The following is a 16,534-nucleotide window of genomic DNA, read 5'->3' on the forward strand; positions in this document are numbered from 1 at the left end:
AGTCTCTAGTTAAGTACTCACCGATTCGAATGATCCGGTCAGAACTAGTCTCTAGTTAACTACTCACCGATTCGAATGATCCGGTCAGAACAAGTCTCTAGTTAACAACTCACCGATTCGAATGATCCGGTCAGAGCGAGTCTCTAGTTAACAACTCACCGATTCGAACGATCCGGTCAGAGTGAGTATATTTAGATTGAATTTATTATATTATTAATATTCCATGAATATTGCATTAAATATATTACACGAGTAAAGTAATATAATTATAGTAATTGTTAATATATGGCACTTTTTGCATTTGTCTAGGCTGTTTTTAAAAAAAAAATTTTTGTCCTTTTTTGTAATTTCAAAGTTTTTTTCAGTTTTTTTTTGTACTTATTTTTTTATTTTTTTTTAGAAACCATATAGTTAGAAAGCATATAGTTATTTTTAGCATAGTAAGAGACATACATGGATTTACCTGTGGTAATGGAAGAAGAATGTTAAAGTCCTAACTCATTTGCACTCTCAGAATATAACATATTTAACCCTTAATATTATATATATATATATATATATATATATATATATGTATATGTGTGTGTATATATATAATATTACACTTCTATCTGCATCCCTACTCAACTCAATGCTATACTGTTAAAGGGATAGTTATAAGATTTTTGTGAAGAATGTCAGTAATCAAACAGTTGTTGGTAGCCAGTGACTTCCATAGTATTTTTTCATACTATGAAAGTCAATGGCTACCAGCAACTCTTTGGTCTCCAACATACTTCAAAAAAATCTTCTTTTATGTTCAGCTAAAGAAAGAAACTCATACTGGTTTGGAACAACTTGAGGGTGACTAAATCATGTTTGGGTAAACTATACCTTTAAATGTGCATTTCCAAGTTACAAAAAATTTAATAGTATATTAGTAACTGCACTTATGAAATACGAAAGTAATTTTATGATTGTTAGTGCCTTAAAACCTCAACTCCCCTTCTGGTGCAACCAAATCGTGTGCTGGATCTGTAAAACATGGATCCCTGCATAGAACACAAATGACAAACTTGGTGTTTAACACTCCTGCTTTTACTAATACTCTGACTTGCGCTCTCTTTCGCTATGTGCTGGTCTGTTTACCGTCTCAGTGCCAGCTGCGCAGCAGAACAGAGCCCTGTTTATGAGAGCTGGTGGACGGTTCTGGAGCGTGGGGCAGTTCTGGGTGGGTAGTTACTCTCAGCAGTACAGTGAAGGTACAGAGCTCAAACCGGGTGTGGACGCTGTCAAACAGAGCCGAGTCTGTCTGCAGACACCAGCAGAAACCACTCCCATCCAAACCATCCTTACCGCACCCGCTTCAACTCTGTGCTGAGAGACAGACGAATGAGTGTGCTTCTGCATATATTCAGACAAACCAGAAATGTGCTGAACTTTGCTTAGCATTGTCAGTAAAATTATTAAAATGCCCATTATTATTAGGGTACAATGGGGCTAAAGGCACACCTTAAGAAAAAATGTGCTATTCACTGCGCCTAAAATGTATATATGCAGAAAAAATATATACGTTTGTATTGAACATTAATGGAGCAACATATTTTGTGTGAAAATAAATCATTCAAGTTGTTTATTTTGTTTAAACATCTTATAAATATATGAGGTGGGTTTACCACACACGCGGTAAAAGGCACACAGTATTGATACAAATACTTCAGCTAAAATAATGTTATTTTTTTAATAATGTCCAAGTTAATACTTGTTTAAAACAGTCACTTTAGCAAAGTTTGTACTATTTTCTGCTTATTTTGACAAATAAAATAAATAATTTTTGTTCAATAAATATACTGTCATTAAAATGTCAATATAAAAAATATATATAAGGCCCACAAAAATGTGCAATTCACTGCGCCTAAAATGTATAATTGCAGAAAAAATATATACGTTGTATTGAACATTAATGGAGCAACATATTTTGTGTGAAAATAAATCATACAAGTCGTTTATTTTGTTTAAACATCTTATAAATATATGAGGTGGGTTTACCACACACGCGGTAAAAGGCACACAGTATTGATACAAATACTTCAGCTAAAATAATGTTATTTTTTTAATAATGTCCAAGTTAATACTTGTTTAAAACAGTCACTTTAGCAAAGTTTGTACTATTTTCTGCTTATTTTGAAAAAAAAAGAAAATAATTAAATTTTTTTCAATAAAATACTGTCATTAAAATATGTTAATCTAAAAAATATATATTGTAAAATACAGAAACAAAATAATTTTAATAAGTAAAGATTCTGAAAGCACTGAAGGAGATCCAATAATAATTGAATATATATTTACAGTAGTAACAACAAATTATATTTTATTAAATTATATAATTAATATCATGTTTTTAAATATGATGGTTTCATTCTAAACATGGTGAATATCTCCAATATGGACACCCAACATAATATACAATATTTACCATCTGAATCTAACCATGTCATGTCAAGAAATGGAAAAGTCAGCCATCTATTAATTATCATGTTAATTACTGTGCCTTTAGCCCCAACAGCAGGGGCGCTTTTTACCCCAAATACCATACTTTTACATATTATTTCGTTATTTAAAAACTGTTGATTTAATTATCTTAAACAAAACTGAAAATCGTTAAGCAGACCTCTGTCTCAAAATACATGCATTAATTTTAGCGATTCTCATTTGCTACTTAAATCTACAACATTTTAAAAAACATAAAATATTAGATCAAGCAAGCACAGAATCAACTTTGCGTTGTGGCTCGCGATCGCGTCAAGGATCAGACAAATATACACGTGCATCTTGAAAAGCGGATGTTTTGGAAAGTGCTACGCCACGTTTTTGTGCCATCTAGTGGTTTAGATGAGAATAATATCAAAGGCGCCTTTAGCCCCGTTGTACCCTACTATTGTTGGAGGTAACACATTACAAGTAACACACGTTACATAATCAGATTACTTTTTCAAGTAACTAGTAAAGTAATTCAATACTTTTTAATTTACTGAAAAATATCTGAGTTACTTTTTCAAATAAGTAACCCCAGTTCCTTTGTTATCCATGTATTGACTGACAGCTCTCCAGTCATATTTCAGGAGTGTGTTCAGAGGCGTTGTGTGCGCTGTGTCAACATGTTACTGTAGTTCTAGACTAAATGAGAACATGCATTTACTCACCTCACTCATACAAAAACAGATTCAGTATTCCTCGAAATCAGTAAAAACTGTCAAATGCAAACTCAGAATATGACACTAACCTGCAGTAATTAAATGTGTTAAATAACACAAATATCCTTTATGTATTTAATCCCATTTTATTAACAAGTGTCTTTGCTGCTGACCTTCGATGAGCCAATTCAACCACACTAATAAGCAAAAATGACTTTATATAAACACATTTGTTTAATTTTTTTAATTGCTGAAGAGTGCTGAACTTTCTTCTCCTGCGTCCTACTCTTCATGTAATCCAGAAGGTTTGTTTGAGCTGCGCCCTCTACTGTACAGACGTGAATTTACATTTCATTAATTTCACTTTTGGTGTGAAAGAACCTTTACATTTGCCAAAAATAGAACTTTTTATATTGAAAACAAACAAGAATCCGAGCCCAGATTAGAAAAAGTAACGCAGAAGTAACACATTACTTTCCATAAAAAGTAACTAAGTAATGCAGTTAGTTACTTTTTTTAGGGAGTAGCACAATATTGTAATGCATTACTATTAAAAGTAACTTTCCCCAACACACTCACTGATTATTACGAGAATTCATTTTTAAAACTAAAAACAGTCAGTACTGTTGTGCCGAAGTAGATCGAATGATTTTGCAAGCATCTTGGAAAAGTCCTTGAAAGAGACTCACCAAGTAGCATGGCGAAGCGACAGCCCTGTAATTTATTGACAACCCTACCATTTACGTAAGTCATAATTTCTATTCTGTAGGTTTAGCAAAAGCAAAATCTTGCCAAACAAAGGAAGTGTTTCCAAGGTAACCGAAAACCTGCTTTAAGTAGTCGTCAGATTTATTTATATAGTGCTTTTCACAACACTCATTGTTTCATCATCACCCTAAATGAGTTTCTTGTGTGTATGCGGGGAAACGTGCACATATTTCTATATCCAGCTTTATATAATGAGCTGGATGATAATATAGTTACATTTTGTGATGATATAAACAATCAAGCAATTGAGATTTGCTTTATATATTATATAAAGCTTTACCTGAGTGTACTGCATGTATGTAGCTAGTTGAATGTACTATATATCTAACTTTTAATATATCGCTGATTGATAATGTAGTTTACATTTTGTGAATTAAATTTAGTTTCACAACTACTGCCTTTGGTGCACATACTCCTGTTGGGGAAGTGACGTGAATAATGTCAATATCAATCATCATTGATGTACCAAAACAACTGCATCACTCAGAAAACAAGCAGATGATAACAGCTGGGATGAGTTATGAATTATTTATTACTGTCTTGTGAGCCTTATCATGCTCCAGGAGGGGCTTAATTTAAACGACTCACAATAAAACGTGTCGATATACACTACCATTCAACAGTTTGGGGTCAAGAAGATTTTAAAAAAATTAATTAATAATTTATTTTATTTATTTACTTATTTTTTTTCATTTCAAATAAATGCCATTCTTTATACTCATCAAATAATCCTAAAAAAAAAAGTGTCACATTTTCCACAAAAATATTAAGCAGCAAAGCCATTTTCAACTATAATAATATTTCTTGAGCAGCAAATCAGCATATTAGAGTAATTTCTGAAGATCATGTGACGCTGAAGACTGGAGTAATGATGCTGGAAATACAGCTTTGTGTCACAGGAATAAATTATATTTTAAAGTATATTAAAATAGAAAAACATTATTTGAACTTGTAATAATATTTCACAATATTACTGTTTTTTTATATTTTTGATCAAATAAATGCAGCTTTGATGAGCAGAAGAGACTTCTTTAAAAAACTATATATATATTTATTATTATTATTTTTTTTTAATCCGTACAATTTACGGTAAAAACTGCCAGCTGCGGTTGCCAGAATATTACCATAAAAAATACGGTAGCAACATTTTAGGTTTTACAGATTTAATTTAAACGTACATTTAAAAACTGTATTTCATGAACTGATATAATGTTAATATGCCAACATCTTGAAGTACTGAAATCTGTTTAGTATCTTTGTAATACACCGATAACCATCAAAAACAGCTGGTGATGAACCAAAGCTCATCACAAGCAGCTGAGAAGGAAAATACTAATATATATATGCGCTGTGTCATTCACACAAACACGGTAACACACGACAATAACGTAATGCAAATAAACATTCATTTAACGACATTAGATGTAACATACAACCCTAATGAACATAACTGACAAGGAAAAAACTAAGAAGAAACATGGTTATTTCAACGAAAAAACATCAAATGTGAAATTATAATGCAGGGAATTCTGGGAATGCCAATTTAGGGTTTTTCACTGTAAAATATACGTTCTTTGTCACTTGCAAAAACTGTATTTTACTGTAAAATTACAAGAAATGTCCATTACAGTTTTTCACCATGTATAGTAAGGGAACTTACCGTTAACCAATTAATAGGTTTTTACTGTAGCATTTTTACAGTCTTTTACCGCAGTGCAATGCCTTCGCCCATAGACGGTGCTGCACTGTAATCTTCAGAAACTGGTTTTGAACCCTGAACATTACTTTAAATGAAGTCATTCATTCGTTGCATATTTCAAGCGGCTCGTCTGTGAAGTCACGTCAGATTTTCCATCCATTCCTCCCAAACGCTCTTTGTCTCTGCTGCATTCAGCATTGTGCATCAGTCTCTATGTGATGATTGTTTAGGGCACCAGAGAACGGCCTCATTTCTCACATCTGCCATTTTTCCAGCATGATTCAGACATTGAGCTTTCTCTTGTCCTTTAGTTCTGATACTGCACGATCAGAATGCTTCAGCAGGGGTTTTAGCAAACACTGGTGCATGCACGCTGCATCGTGGCGAAACCTGCGGCTTTATCTCGCAGAAGCCACATCACAGGACACAGATACAGGCATAAAAATGACAGACCTGTTTGCTCAGCTGCGTTCAATAGACTCAGGTCTGAGGATCATTTGTCGATGATACGATCCAATAAAATACGATTTCAACAGTGTCTGATCAAATTCAATGAAACGACAAAGCAACCAGATATTTGACTTCTTTGTAGTTTGTTTTTCAACAAATACTACCGTGATGTTTAAATATATTCACAATCTATATAATATATTTTTTTTTCTCTTTTGTGTGCTCTCGTTCACGTTCTGCTCATGACTTCCTGTCTGAACTGGCTTTACAGGAAAACAGCAATCTCACTGCTTCCTGTTCACATCCTTCACACGGTTTTGCTTTCTCATTTCGTCTTCCTTGCTCCAGTTCAACTGTTCATTATGCCTCTGGCTCTATCAATCAGTGTTATTTTAGTATATGCATGCATGTATCTATCTATATTTATATATATGTATTCACGCTAATGTTCAAAAAGTTTGGGATCAGTAAGATTTTTAATGTTTTTAAAGAAGTTTCTTCTGCTCAGTTATTTGATCAAAAATACAGAAAAAAATGTAATATTCAGAAATATTATTGCAATTTAAAATAACTATTTTCTGTTTTAATATATAAACAAAACAAAAAACAGCATTTATTCAAAATATAAATCTTTTCTAACAATATAAGTTGTTATTATTACTTTTTATCAGTTGTACACATCCTTGTTGAATAAAAGTATTAATTTCTTTAAAAAAAAATAAAGAAAAAAACATTTACTGACCCTAAACTTTTGAACAGTAGTGTATATTGTGACAAAAGATTTCTATTTTGAATAAATGCTGTTCTTTTTTACTTTTTATTCATCAAAGAAAATCTTACTGATCCCAAACTTTTGAACGGTAGTGTGTAGTTTTTTTTTTTTTAATAAAACTTTGATAATTTTAGTAGTTAAAACTAAATGAAATAAGAATTGCTGCATTGGCAACTACCTCATATACATATGTTAAAGTATTCAGTTAACATTAATTTTATTTCAATTAACAAATAAATTTTTAATGGTTTGTTTAATAACCCTGCTAGCAAGTCCTTCTTCTGCATGTCGTTCTTTTCTTTTCTGTTTTTTAATCCACAGTACCCTAAAATCCTGCTACCACACCCATTACGGTCTCCGTTTTCTTATTTTTTTCTCTACCATTTCTCTCTCATTTGTTTTTCCTCCAGGACTCCAAGAAGACGCTGAAACGCACGCGTAAGTTCTTGGTGGATGGTGTGGAGCTGAGCGTCACCACCTCCAAAATCATCACCGATGACGAGAAGAAAGACGAGGAGATGAGGTTCCTCAGGCAAGTTCACTCTCTTTAGATAATATTTAATATTAAGCACAACTGCTTCATATTTTTTTTGTTTCAGGATTCTTTGATGAATAAAAAGAACAGCATTTATTCAAAATATAAATCTTTTCTAAGAATATAAGTCTTTACTATCACGTTTATCAATTTAACACATCTTTGCTGAATAAAAATATTAATTAATAAAAATAAAAAAAAAGTAAAAATAAAATTACTGAACCCAAACTTTTGAACAGTAGTGTATTGTTTCTTATATACATCATAACTTGTATATTGGAGTAATAATGATGAAAATTCAGCTTTGCATCACAGAAAAATATATACTTTAAAGTATATTAAAATAGAAAAACTTTATTTTAAATTATAATATTTCACAATATTACAGTTTTTTTCTGTATTTTTGATCAAATAAATGCAGCCTTGATGAGCAGAAGAGACGTCTTTAAATTAAATATTTGCATAAAGAAAAGAAAAACAACCTTCCTAATAATAGACTTTTATAATTTCTTTTTTTATTTTGTTTTTGTGGAGAAATATGACTGGGCCGTGTTCTTGACAGGCTTGAAATTCAGCCCCACATAAAATATCTGTGTGGAACATTCCTCTGGTGTTTGTCTGTCAGTGAAGTCATGTAATGAATGAGGAGGAGGCGTTCTGTCTGTGGGCCGTCTATCGCTGCATTCTGCACATTCTGTGTTTGGCGGGAGTCTTCACATGTTGTTTAAAATGTTCATCTTAAAGGGACAGTTCACCCAAAACGGAGAATTCTGTCATGATTTACTCACCGTCCTGTCGTTCCAAACCTGTTTGTGACCCTGGAGCACAAAAGCAGTGTTAAGTCACTGGGGTATATTTGTAGCAATAGCCAAAAATACATTGTATGGGTCAAAATTATTGATTTTTCTCTTATGACAAAAATCATTAGGATATTAAGTAAAGATCATGTTCCATGAAGATATTTTGTAAATTTCCTACCGTAAATATATCAAAACTTAATGTTTGATTAGTAATATGCATTGCTAAAAACTTCATTTGGACAACTTTAAAGATGATTTTCTCAATATTTAGATTTTTTTGCACCCTCAGATTCCAGATTTTCAAATAGTTGTATCTCAGCCAAATATTGTCCTATCCTAACAAACCATACACCAATGGAAAGCTTATTTATTCAGCTTTCAGGTGATGCATAAATCTCAATTTAAAAAAATGGACCCTTATGACTGGTTTGTGGTCCAGGGTCACATATGACTGCAGAACACAAAAGAAGTAACTAAACCACACTGACTTCCACTGTATGGACAAAAAACACGGAGAGATTTCTAAACATATGTCATACAGTTATATAATAAAGAATGTCATACAGTTGTGGAATTACAGATTATTGTGTAACACAAGTTACGCTTACAGGTCATTCCTCAAATATGTATATATGTTCATTCATGCACACAGGCGTCAGGAGCTTCGAGATCTGCGTCTGCTGCAGAAAGAGCAGCATCGCGCTCAGGCTTTGCTCAATCTGAAGCTGAAAGAGCAGCGGGAGCAGATGCAGCGCAGATTAGACCAGGAGATGAATGTGAGTGTCTCCGACATCCACCACGCACAGCACTCTCTAGACATTAGGAAGATCAGGATGAGTTTGTTTCTTCATCAGATCTGGAGAAATGTAGCATTGCATCACTTGCTCTGCAGTGAATGGGTGCCGTCAGAATGACAGTCCAAACAGCTGATAAAAACATCACAATAATCCACAGCACTCCAGTCCATCAGTTAACAGAGAAGCCAATAGTTTTTTAACTAAAACACGAGCCCATAATCCATAATAACTCTTCCTCCAGTGAAAAAGTCTGAATCAGGAGAGAAATCTGCACAGATCAAACACCATATAAACAGTCCAAAACACCTCTAAACGTTAATGCTTTTCACTTCATAAGACATTAACTGATGGACTGGAGTGCTATGGATTACTTGTGGATTATTGTGATGTTTTTATCAGCTGTTTAGACTCTCATTCTGACGGCACCCATTCACTGCAAAGCATCCATTGCTGAGACACTGATGCAATGCTACATTTCTACAAACCTGATGAAGAAACAAACTCAACCACATCTCGGATGAACTGAGGCTATATATGTATATATAAGTTAGGATGGGTTAATTAAAGAGTGCATTATTTCTGGGAGAGGAGAAAATCTTAAAATATTGCTAATATTACACGTAAAATGTTAATAAATAGTGCTTATATCTCACTGTGCGGCTTTGCTCGCAGGCCAAGAAGAAATACTACGACACCGAGCTGGAGACGCTGGAGAAACAGCAGAAGCAGAGCATCGAGAGAATGGAGACGGAGCACACGGTTCGACTGCGAGACGAGGGCAGACGCATCCGCGCAGAACAAGACAAAGCCTTCAACAAGTTCCTGGACCAGATGAAGCACAGGAAGAAAGAGGCGAGACACGGAGTTATACGAGCCCTAGAAAGCACACTCGAGCCACATTTAATTTCAGTGATGTTTCACAAAACAGACAATAATAAATTAAGACTTTACTGGTAATAAATTCAGTTTCCAATTATAATAATGAAATAAACCGATGAATATTTTTAAGTGTGTAAATAATATTCTAGAACTTCTAGAAGTGATGTTAAGAAGGCCGTCAAGCATGATATAACTATAAAGTTTTAATAATCTTAAGAATGTCCACAACTATAACAATAACGACAAAGACGAACAATATTGTTGGAATAATTTTCAGAAGGATTTTTTTTTTGTGAACGATGAAAACAGCCAATCAGAATCCGCGAGAGCATTTAACAGTAAAATATGACCTGTATGTTTTTATAAATCTAGCATCACTGTTTATGAAAAATTGTATTATTATTATTTTTTTTTTTTTAAGATAATAAAGATAAGACGAAACAGAAAAAAAAAAATGAAGGAGTGTTGACAAAAACATGACAGGATTTTTATTTTTTATTTTTTTTAAAGAGGAGTAAACATTTAGAAGCAATATGGTTGATTTAGAGAAAAATTGAGTTAATTACTATATATTGACAAAATTTATAGGAAGCTTATAGGACGTAATTTATATTTTATTAAAAAAACAAAAACTAATAAAAAAAAAACACGATTAGAGGCTCTATGTGATCTCATAATATTTTCTTGCATAAAATATAACAAGCGTAAGTCAACATTATTATGTTTTACAAAAAAGAATGAAACACTTGTATCTTTATTTCGTCTCAGGTCAAACAAGAAGTGGAGAAAATGCCCAGGAGTCAGAGGAAAGAAAGTATGAAGATCAAAATGAACAACTTCCAGCAGATGAAATCAGACGAGGTCAGTTAAAGACTTAAAGCTGTGTGTGCAAAAACTGAACTGAACTGCTAAAAGGTTTGTGTGTCTTCTCTGTGCAGGAAGACAAGTTCCTGGCAGATCAGAGGGATTTTCTGGACTCGACTCTGAAGAGCATCATTGCTCAAAACAAGCGGGAAATCTCCGAGACGGAGCGCCAGTGTCTCATCAAGAAACAGAATCTGCTCCGAGGTATAAATGCACTCAGACCCGACCATCCTTACCTTTTATGTAGACTGCATGCTTACAAGCCGAGTGCTGCTGTCGTCTGTCAGAGCGAGAGGCCACTGTCTGGGACCTGGAAGAGAAGAGCTTGCACGAGAGACACCAGCTCCTCAAACAGCAGCTGAAGGACCAGTACTTTCTGCAGAGACACCAGCTCCTCAAGAAACACGAGAAGGTCTCAGTGATGCTTCATCTTTACTCCTTTTCCATTCACACGGTGCTGGTGCCCATCTGAGAGATCTGTGAAAGTCTTTAGAGGCAGCCTGCATTTCCAACGACTCGACGAGCAATGACTGACTGACTGCATTACTGCCTGTGATGCTCTCTGTTTGATGAGAAAACCTGGAAATGAAAAAAAATAAAATAAAATGTAATAAAATAAAATGTAATAAAATAAAATGTAATAACATAAAATAAAATAAAATAAATAAAAAATTTAGTAAAAGTAAAGTAAAGTAAAATAATAAAATAAAATAAAATAAAAGATTACCTGTCAAAACATGTTTACAGTGTTGAATATTCATAATTAGCGAGAATTGGCAAATTAGAAAAAAAAATACCAAGCAATTAATTAAAATAAAGTAAAAAAATAAAATAAAATAAAATAAAATAAAAAAGTAAAAATAAAATAAAATAAATTTAAAAAGTAAAATAAAATAAAATAAATAAATAAAATAAAATAATAAAAAGTGTTGTCCAGACCTGGATAAGTCATGTAAATTGTTAATTTATTAATGAATATTCATTTATTTGAGACATTTTTAAATACATTTCTAATTATTCTCTAATTTAAATAACTTTTTAGGTTAAACATTAATAACAGTTATTATTACTGTTGATTAGAGTAAAATTGGCTCATTTTGGTATTTTTCTTTTCAATGATTCAGTCGAACTGGTTCACAAATCAGTCTGAATTATTATTATTATTATTAATGAAAATGAAAAGTAAATAAATAACTTAAACTGAACTACAACTAAAAACTAAAAATAAACTTAATCAATAGTAATAATAACACAAGCATATAACAAAACTACTAAAAATTAAGGTAGAATTAAAATAAAAATATATTTTATTTAGAATTAAAAGAAAATATAAAGATAAAAGTTTATTAAAAATATAAATAAAAATATAATAGTATATAAATAATATATACCTTGGCAACTAAGTTGAGGCACTAAAATTACTAACAGGAAAAAACTAAAACTGAAATATAACTAAAAATAAATGAAGCCAATAAAATCTTTTCTTAAAATCTTTTCTAAAAAATAACATTAGCACATATCAAAATGACTAAAAATTAAACAAATATTAAAATGAAAATATAAAAATAAAAGCTAATTCAAAATATCGGGGGAAAAAAAATATATATAATAGTATATAATGCTAAAATAACATTGGTCTAGAGTAAAAGAGTCAGTCCGTTTTAGTGATTCAGTTCGAATCTGTCTGAACGATTCATTAGCAAAACTGAATTTAAATTATTTTCAAACAGAAAAATCATGCCTTTTTTGGTCAAAAAGCATTTTGTAGCTTTGTATCGTCGAGTTCTCTTTTGTGTTTTAGTTGTTTTTTAGACTTTAGCCTCACGTTAGCAGTTCCTGGATCAAAGACATCAGGTTTATCTGAAGAGTGCAGAATGGGGTCAGATTAGCGCTCTGACACTGTGTGTGCTGTCACAGGAGCAGGAGCAGATGCAGTGCTACAACCAGCGTATGATCGAGCTCCACAAGGCCCGACAGCAGCAGGAGAAGAACCGGCTGCCCAAGATCCAGCGCAGCGAGGCTAAAACACGCATGGCCATGTTCAAGAAGAGCCTGAGGATCAACTCCTTCGGAAGCTCCGCAGAAGACCGCGAGAAGACCAAGCAGGTAAAGCGTGTCTCCGACGGCCCTACAGTATGTGTCCTCCTCTCAGAGACCCTCATCTCTCTCTCTGTTCAGTTCTCCAGGCTGGAGGAGAAGAGGCAGAAGGCCGAGCGCTTGCACCAGCAGCAGAAACACGAGAACCAGATGAGGGAGAGGATCAGCGAGTGTGAGGGAAACGCCAGAGAACTGCAGCAGCTGCAGGTGAGCGCAATGTTTCGTGCAGGTGTTTTTAAAAGCCGCTCGCACTTGTCGTGTAGAACACAAAAGATGATATTTTTTTGCTTGGTCTAGGGGTTTAGCCCAGAGACATCCTTGTACAGTATGTGTCAGAATACACTTTAAATAAAGCATGTTTACATTGGCTAATGCATGCCTTTATTTAAATTTTTATTTTTTTTTAGGAGCACTTGTACAGGCATTTACACTGCACTTACAAATTGCATGAATAATGTTATGAGATTAATGTTTTAAATATGAAATTTAAAATAGTAAAGTTAGTGCTGTCAAACGATTAATCGCATCCAAAATAAAAGTTTTTGTTTACATAATATATGTGTGCGTACTGTTTATATTTATTATGTATATATAAATACACACATGCATGTATATATTTAAGAAAAATATTTACATGTATATACATATATATTTATATTCATACATCATTTATATTATATATAAATATTTTATGTATAAACAAAACATATTTGTCTTATATATACATGCATGTGTGTATTTATATATACATAATACATATATACACAGTACACACACATATATACATGTATACAAAAACTTTTATTTTGGATGCGATTAATCGCTTGACAGCACTAAAAAAAAAAATAGAATGATGCTTTTAAATATGAAACTCAAATTGCCAGTAGGTGGCGACAAGCCACTGTCTTAATGAGCGAGTCGTTGAGTCATTTATTCAATCGATTCGTTCAAAATGGCTGATTCATTCAGGATTGAAGTAAGAAACTGTTTTATGAAAGGGTCAGTGAATAGCTGCTTCATTTGATTTGTTAAAAAATGCTAATTATTTCAATAACAAACCATTTTCTTTAGCTAAATAGAGCAAAAAAAGACAATATTGTCTCTACAATTTAAGTCACTTAATATTAACTTCTTGTTTATTGAATTGTTGCCCTGACATGAAGAAAATCTGCCACAGACCATGTTAACCAAACTGTTCATATAATCGCTCTAAATGCATGTGTGTTTTTCTATGTAAACGCGCTAGACGGACGTGAATGACGGTTGTGTTCGCTAGGGGTGTGCCATATCATACCGTCCACGATGATACCGGTATAAATTTTTACATGATAAAAAAGTGTCATATCGCGATATCAATGATATAGCGACGCGATGACGTATGGCGGATATGCGTTCCCTAGGGCGCACAACAACAACACCACAAACCCAATAGGTGTGTTCGACTTGAAGCAGCGCTGCGCAGACTGATCGGTGTATGACATCAAAGTATCGCGAGAGCGGTTCTAGAGCATATTCAAGCACACACTCTTACCATCAAAAATAGGCGAGGTGCCTATCTTTAGCAAAGCGGCGCGGAGAGCTGGTGTAAACACAAGCATTGACTCGAGTGGCTCGAAAGTTTTTCATATTTGTATTTTTAAAAACCGTCAAAAATAGGCGAGGCGCATATCTTTAGCGAAGCGGCGCAGAGAGCCGCTTCTGTGACGCTTCTGAAACGTGGCGCGGCGCCGCTGGTGTAAACACAAGCATTGACTCGAGTGGCTCGAAAGTTTTTCATATTTGTATTTTTAAAAAAATGTATGTACATAATTAGCATGAAAACTCAGTGATGATGTGCACAAAGCATGGTAATAAAAACATTCGGCGCCGCTAGTTTGGACCCCGATGTCATCCAACTTATTTTATGTTCCACATGGCAATCAAAAATGACTGATTTTTATTTATTTTTTAAAAAAAAATTTCAATGAAATGAATGTGCTATATTTTAGTTTGATAATGCTATTTAATATTTTGTATTTTTAGTGGAATTTATGGTACTAATTTATATTTATAGAATAGCTATGATCCATTTATTACCTGTTAAATATTTTTTGAGCATAGACCTGAAAATGAAATTTCCAATTTAAACTTATCTTGAATGCTTTAGAGCACAGACTTAAGTTTGGTCTTTTTTTGTTTTTGTTTTGTTTTTCTTTTTTTTATAAAGAAGACACTTTTATTATTGCTGAAGTGACAAAAAGTTCAAAAAGTGAAAAAAATTATAAAAGTTTAAGTTTATTATTATGAAAAATGCACAAAAATACTATTTTTAAATTTTATATGAAATATATATTTTCCAAACATGTTTTACTTTAAAACTGCTACAAATTCAAAGCCGTAAATCTAAACAAAATGTGTTCCGAATTTGAGGTTGATATCACAAAAAATGTCAGATGTGGTTTGTTTCGCAGTACCAAACGTTTCTGCTTGATGAAAATCCTTTTCCATTTGTTTCCAATGCAAGTCTGACTATTTTTTCAGGACTGTTTAACCTTTTCAATTCACATCCATGAGTTTTGTTTGTGTTCACATGCCAAGTGCCAAAACCTTTACCAAGTTTCGTACCATTCAGGTGAAGCAAAAAAAACAAGAAAATCAAACAAAAGAGGTGTTTTTGCTTTTGTGTGAAGTTACAAATAATGTTACGCAGCAATTTTCTGTCATCTTTGTTGGAATGTATGAAGATTAAACAAATGATCATACATATTTAACAACTCTGTGAGTGAACCGCACATTACAGGCACATACGTAAATATCTACAGACACAATATGCATCAAACGAGTAATCATGCGTCTTTGTTTTCAAATCCCTCACACTACAATAGTAGTGTTTTCAAATAGACTTTCACATTCAAGCTCTGTCAAAAACACTCTCAGTGTGGACGGAGGGGAAACAATGCATTTTGAGATGTGTCCGTGTTAGTGTGCTCGTAGCCTGATCCGTGTGAATGTCTCCTGCAGAATGAGAAGTGCCACCTGCTGATAGAAAACGAGACGCAGCGTCTGAAGGCTGTGGACGAGCAGCACAACCAGCAGCTGAAGGAGTGGAGGGAGCACCTCAAGCCCAGGAAGAAGGTCTGACTTGCTCGTGCGAATCTAGAGACGAGTCTGGCTCATATTTCACCCGGACATCTAAACACACAAATACATTACACACTACAGTTCAGCGGTTTGGGGAGGTGAGATTATGAAGTCTGTTCTGCTCACCAAGACTGCATTTGATCAAAAACACAGGGAAAAAAGTAATATTGTTAAATATTACAGTTTCAAATGCTGTTTTCCATTTTAATATTAGGCCCGTCAGGTTTTTGTTGAATCATGTGATTACAGTTATTTGATCAAATAGCTATTATATTATGTTAATTATATTATGTTTTATGTTATATTATGTTAATTATATTATATTATGTTAATTATATTATGTTTTATATTATATTGTTAATTATATTATATTATGTTTTATATTATATTGTTAATTATATTATATTTATTTTATTATATTATATTATGTTAATTATATTATGTTTTATATTATATTATATTATATTATATTATTACACAGCTCACATATTCAGGTTTGCTGGGCTCCATTGTCCATGTAAAATGGACCAAGAGTAAAGACATTTTGACTTTTAAAATATTGTTTTCACAGCATTAAAGA

General features: G+C 33.1%; 1 protein-coding gene across 2 annotated transcripts in view; it reads left to right on the forward strand.

Moving 5' to 3' along the window:
* Window positions 1-16,534, forward strand: part of LOC107713595 (serine/threonine-protein kinase 10-like) — a 52,642-nt gene that overhangs the window by 34,171 nt on the left and 1,937 nt on the right. For both annotated transcript variants that reach the window (XM_016519149.1, XM_016519151.1), the window contains exons 10-18: window positions 7,273-7,394; window positions 8,850-8,973; window positions 9,667-9,846; window positions 10,642-10,734; window positions 10,812-10,941; window positions 11,025-11,149; window positions 12,655-12,843; window positions 12,916-13,041; window positions 15,835-15,948. In XM_016519149.1, the coding sequence (XP_016374635.1) occupies window positions 7,273-7,394; window positions 8,850-8,973; window positions 9,667-9,846; window positions 10,642-10,734; window positions 10,812-10,941; window positions 11,025-11,149; window positions 12,655-12,843; window positions 12,916-13,041; window positions 15,835-15,948 (1,203 nt within the window). The remainder of the gene's footprint in view (window positions 1-7,272; window positions 7,395-8,849; window positions 8,974-9,666; window positions 9,847-10,641; window positions 10,735-10,811; window positions 10,942-11,024; window positions 11,150-12,654; window positions 12,844-12,915; window positions 13,042-15,834; window positions 15,949-16,534) is intronic.

Source organism: Sinocyclocheilus rhinocerous, unplaced genomic scaffold (assembly GCF_001515625.1).
Source record: "Sinocyclocheilus rhinocerous isolate Xijiao unplaced genomic scaffold, SAMN03320098_v1.1 scaffold599, whole genome shotgun sequence".
NCBI lineage: Eukaryota > Metazoa > Chordata > Actinopteri > Cypriniformes > Cyprinidae > Sinocyclocheilus > Sinocyclocheilus rhinocerous.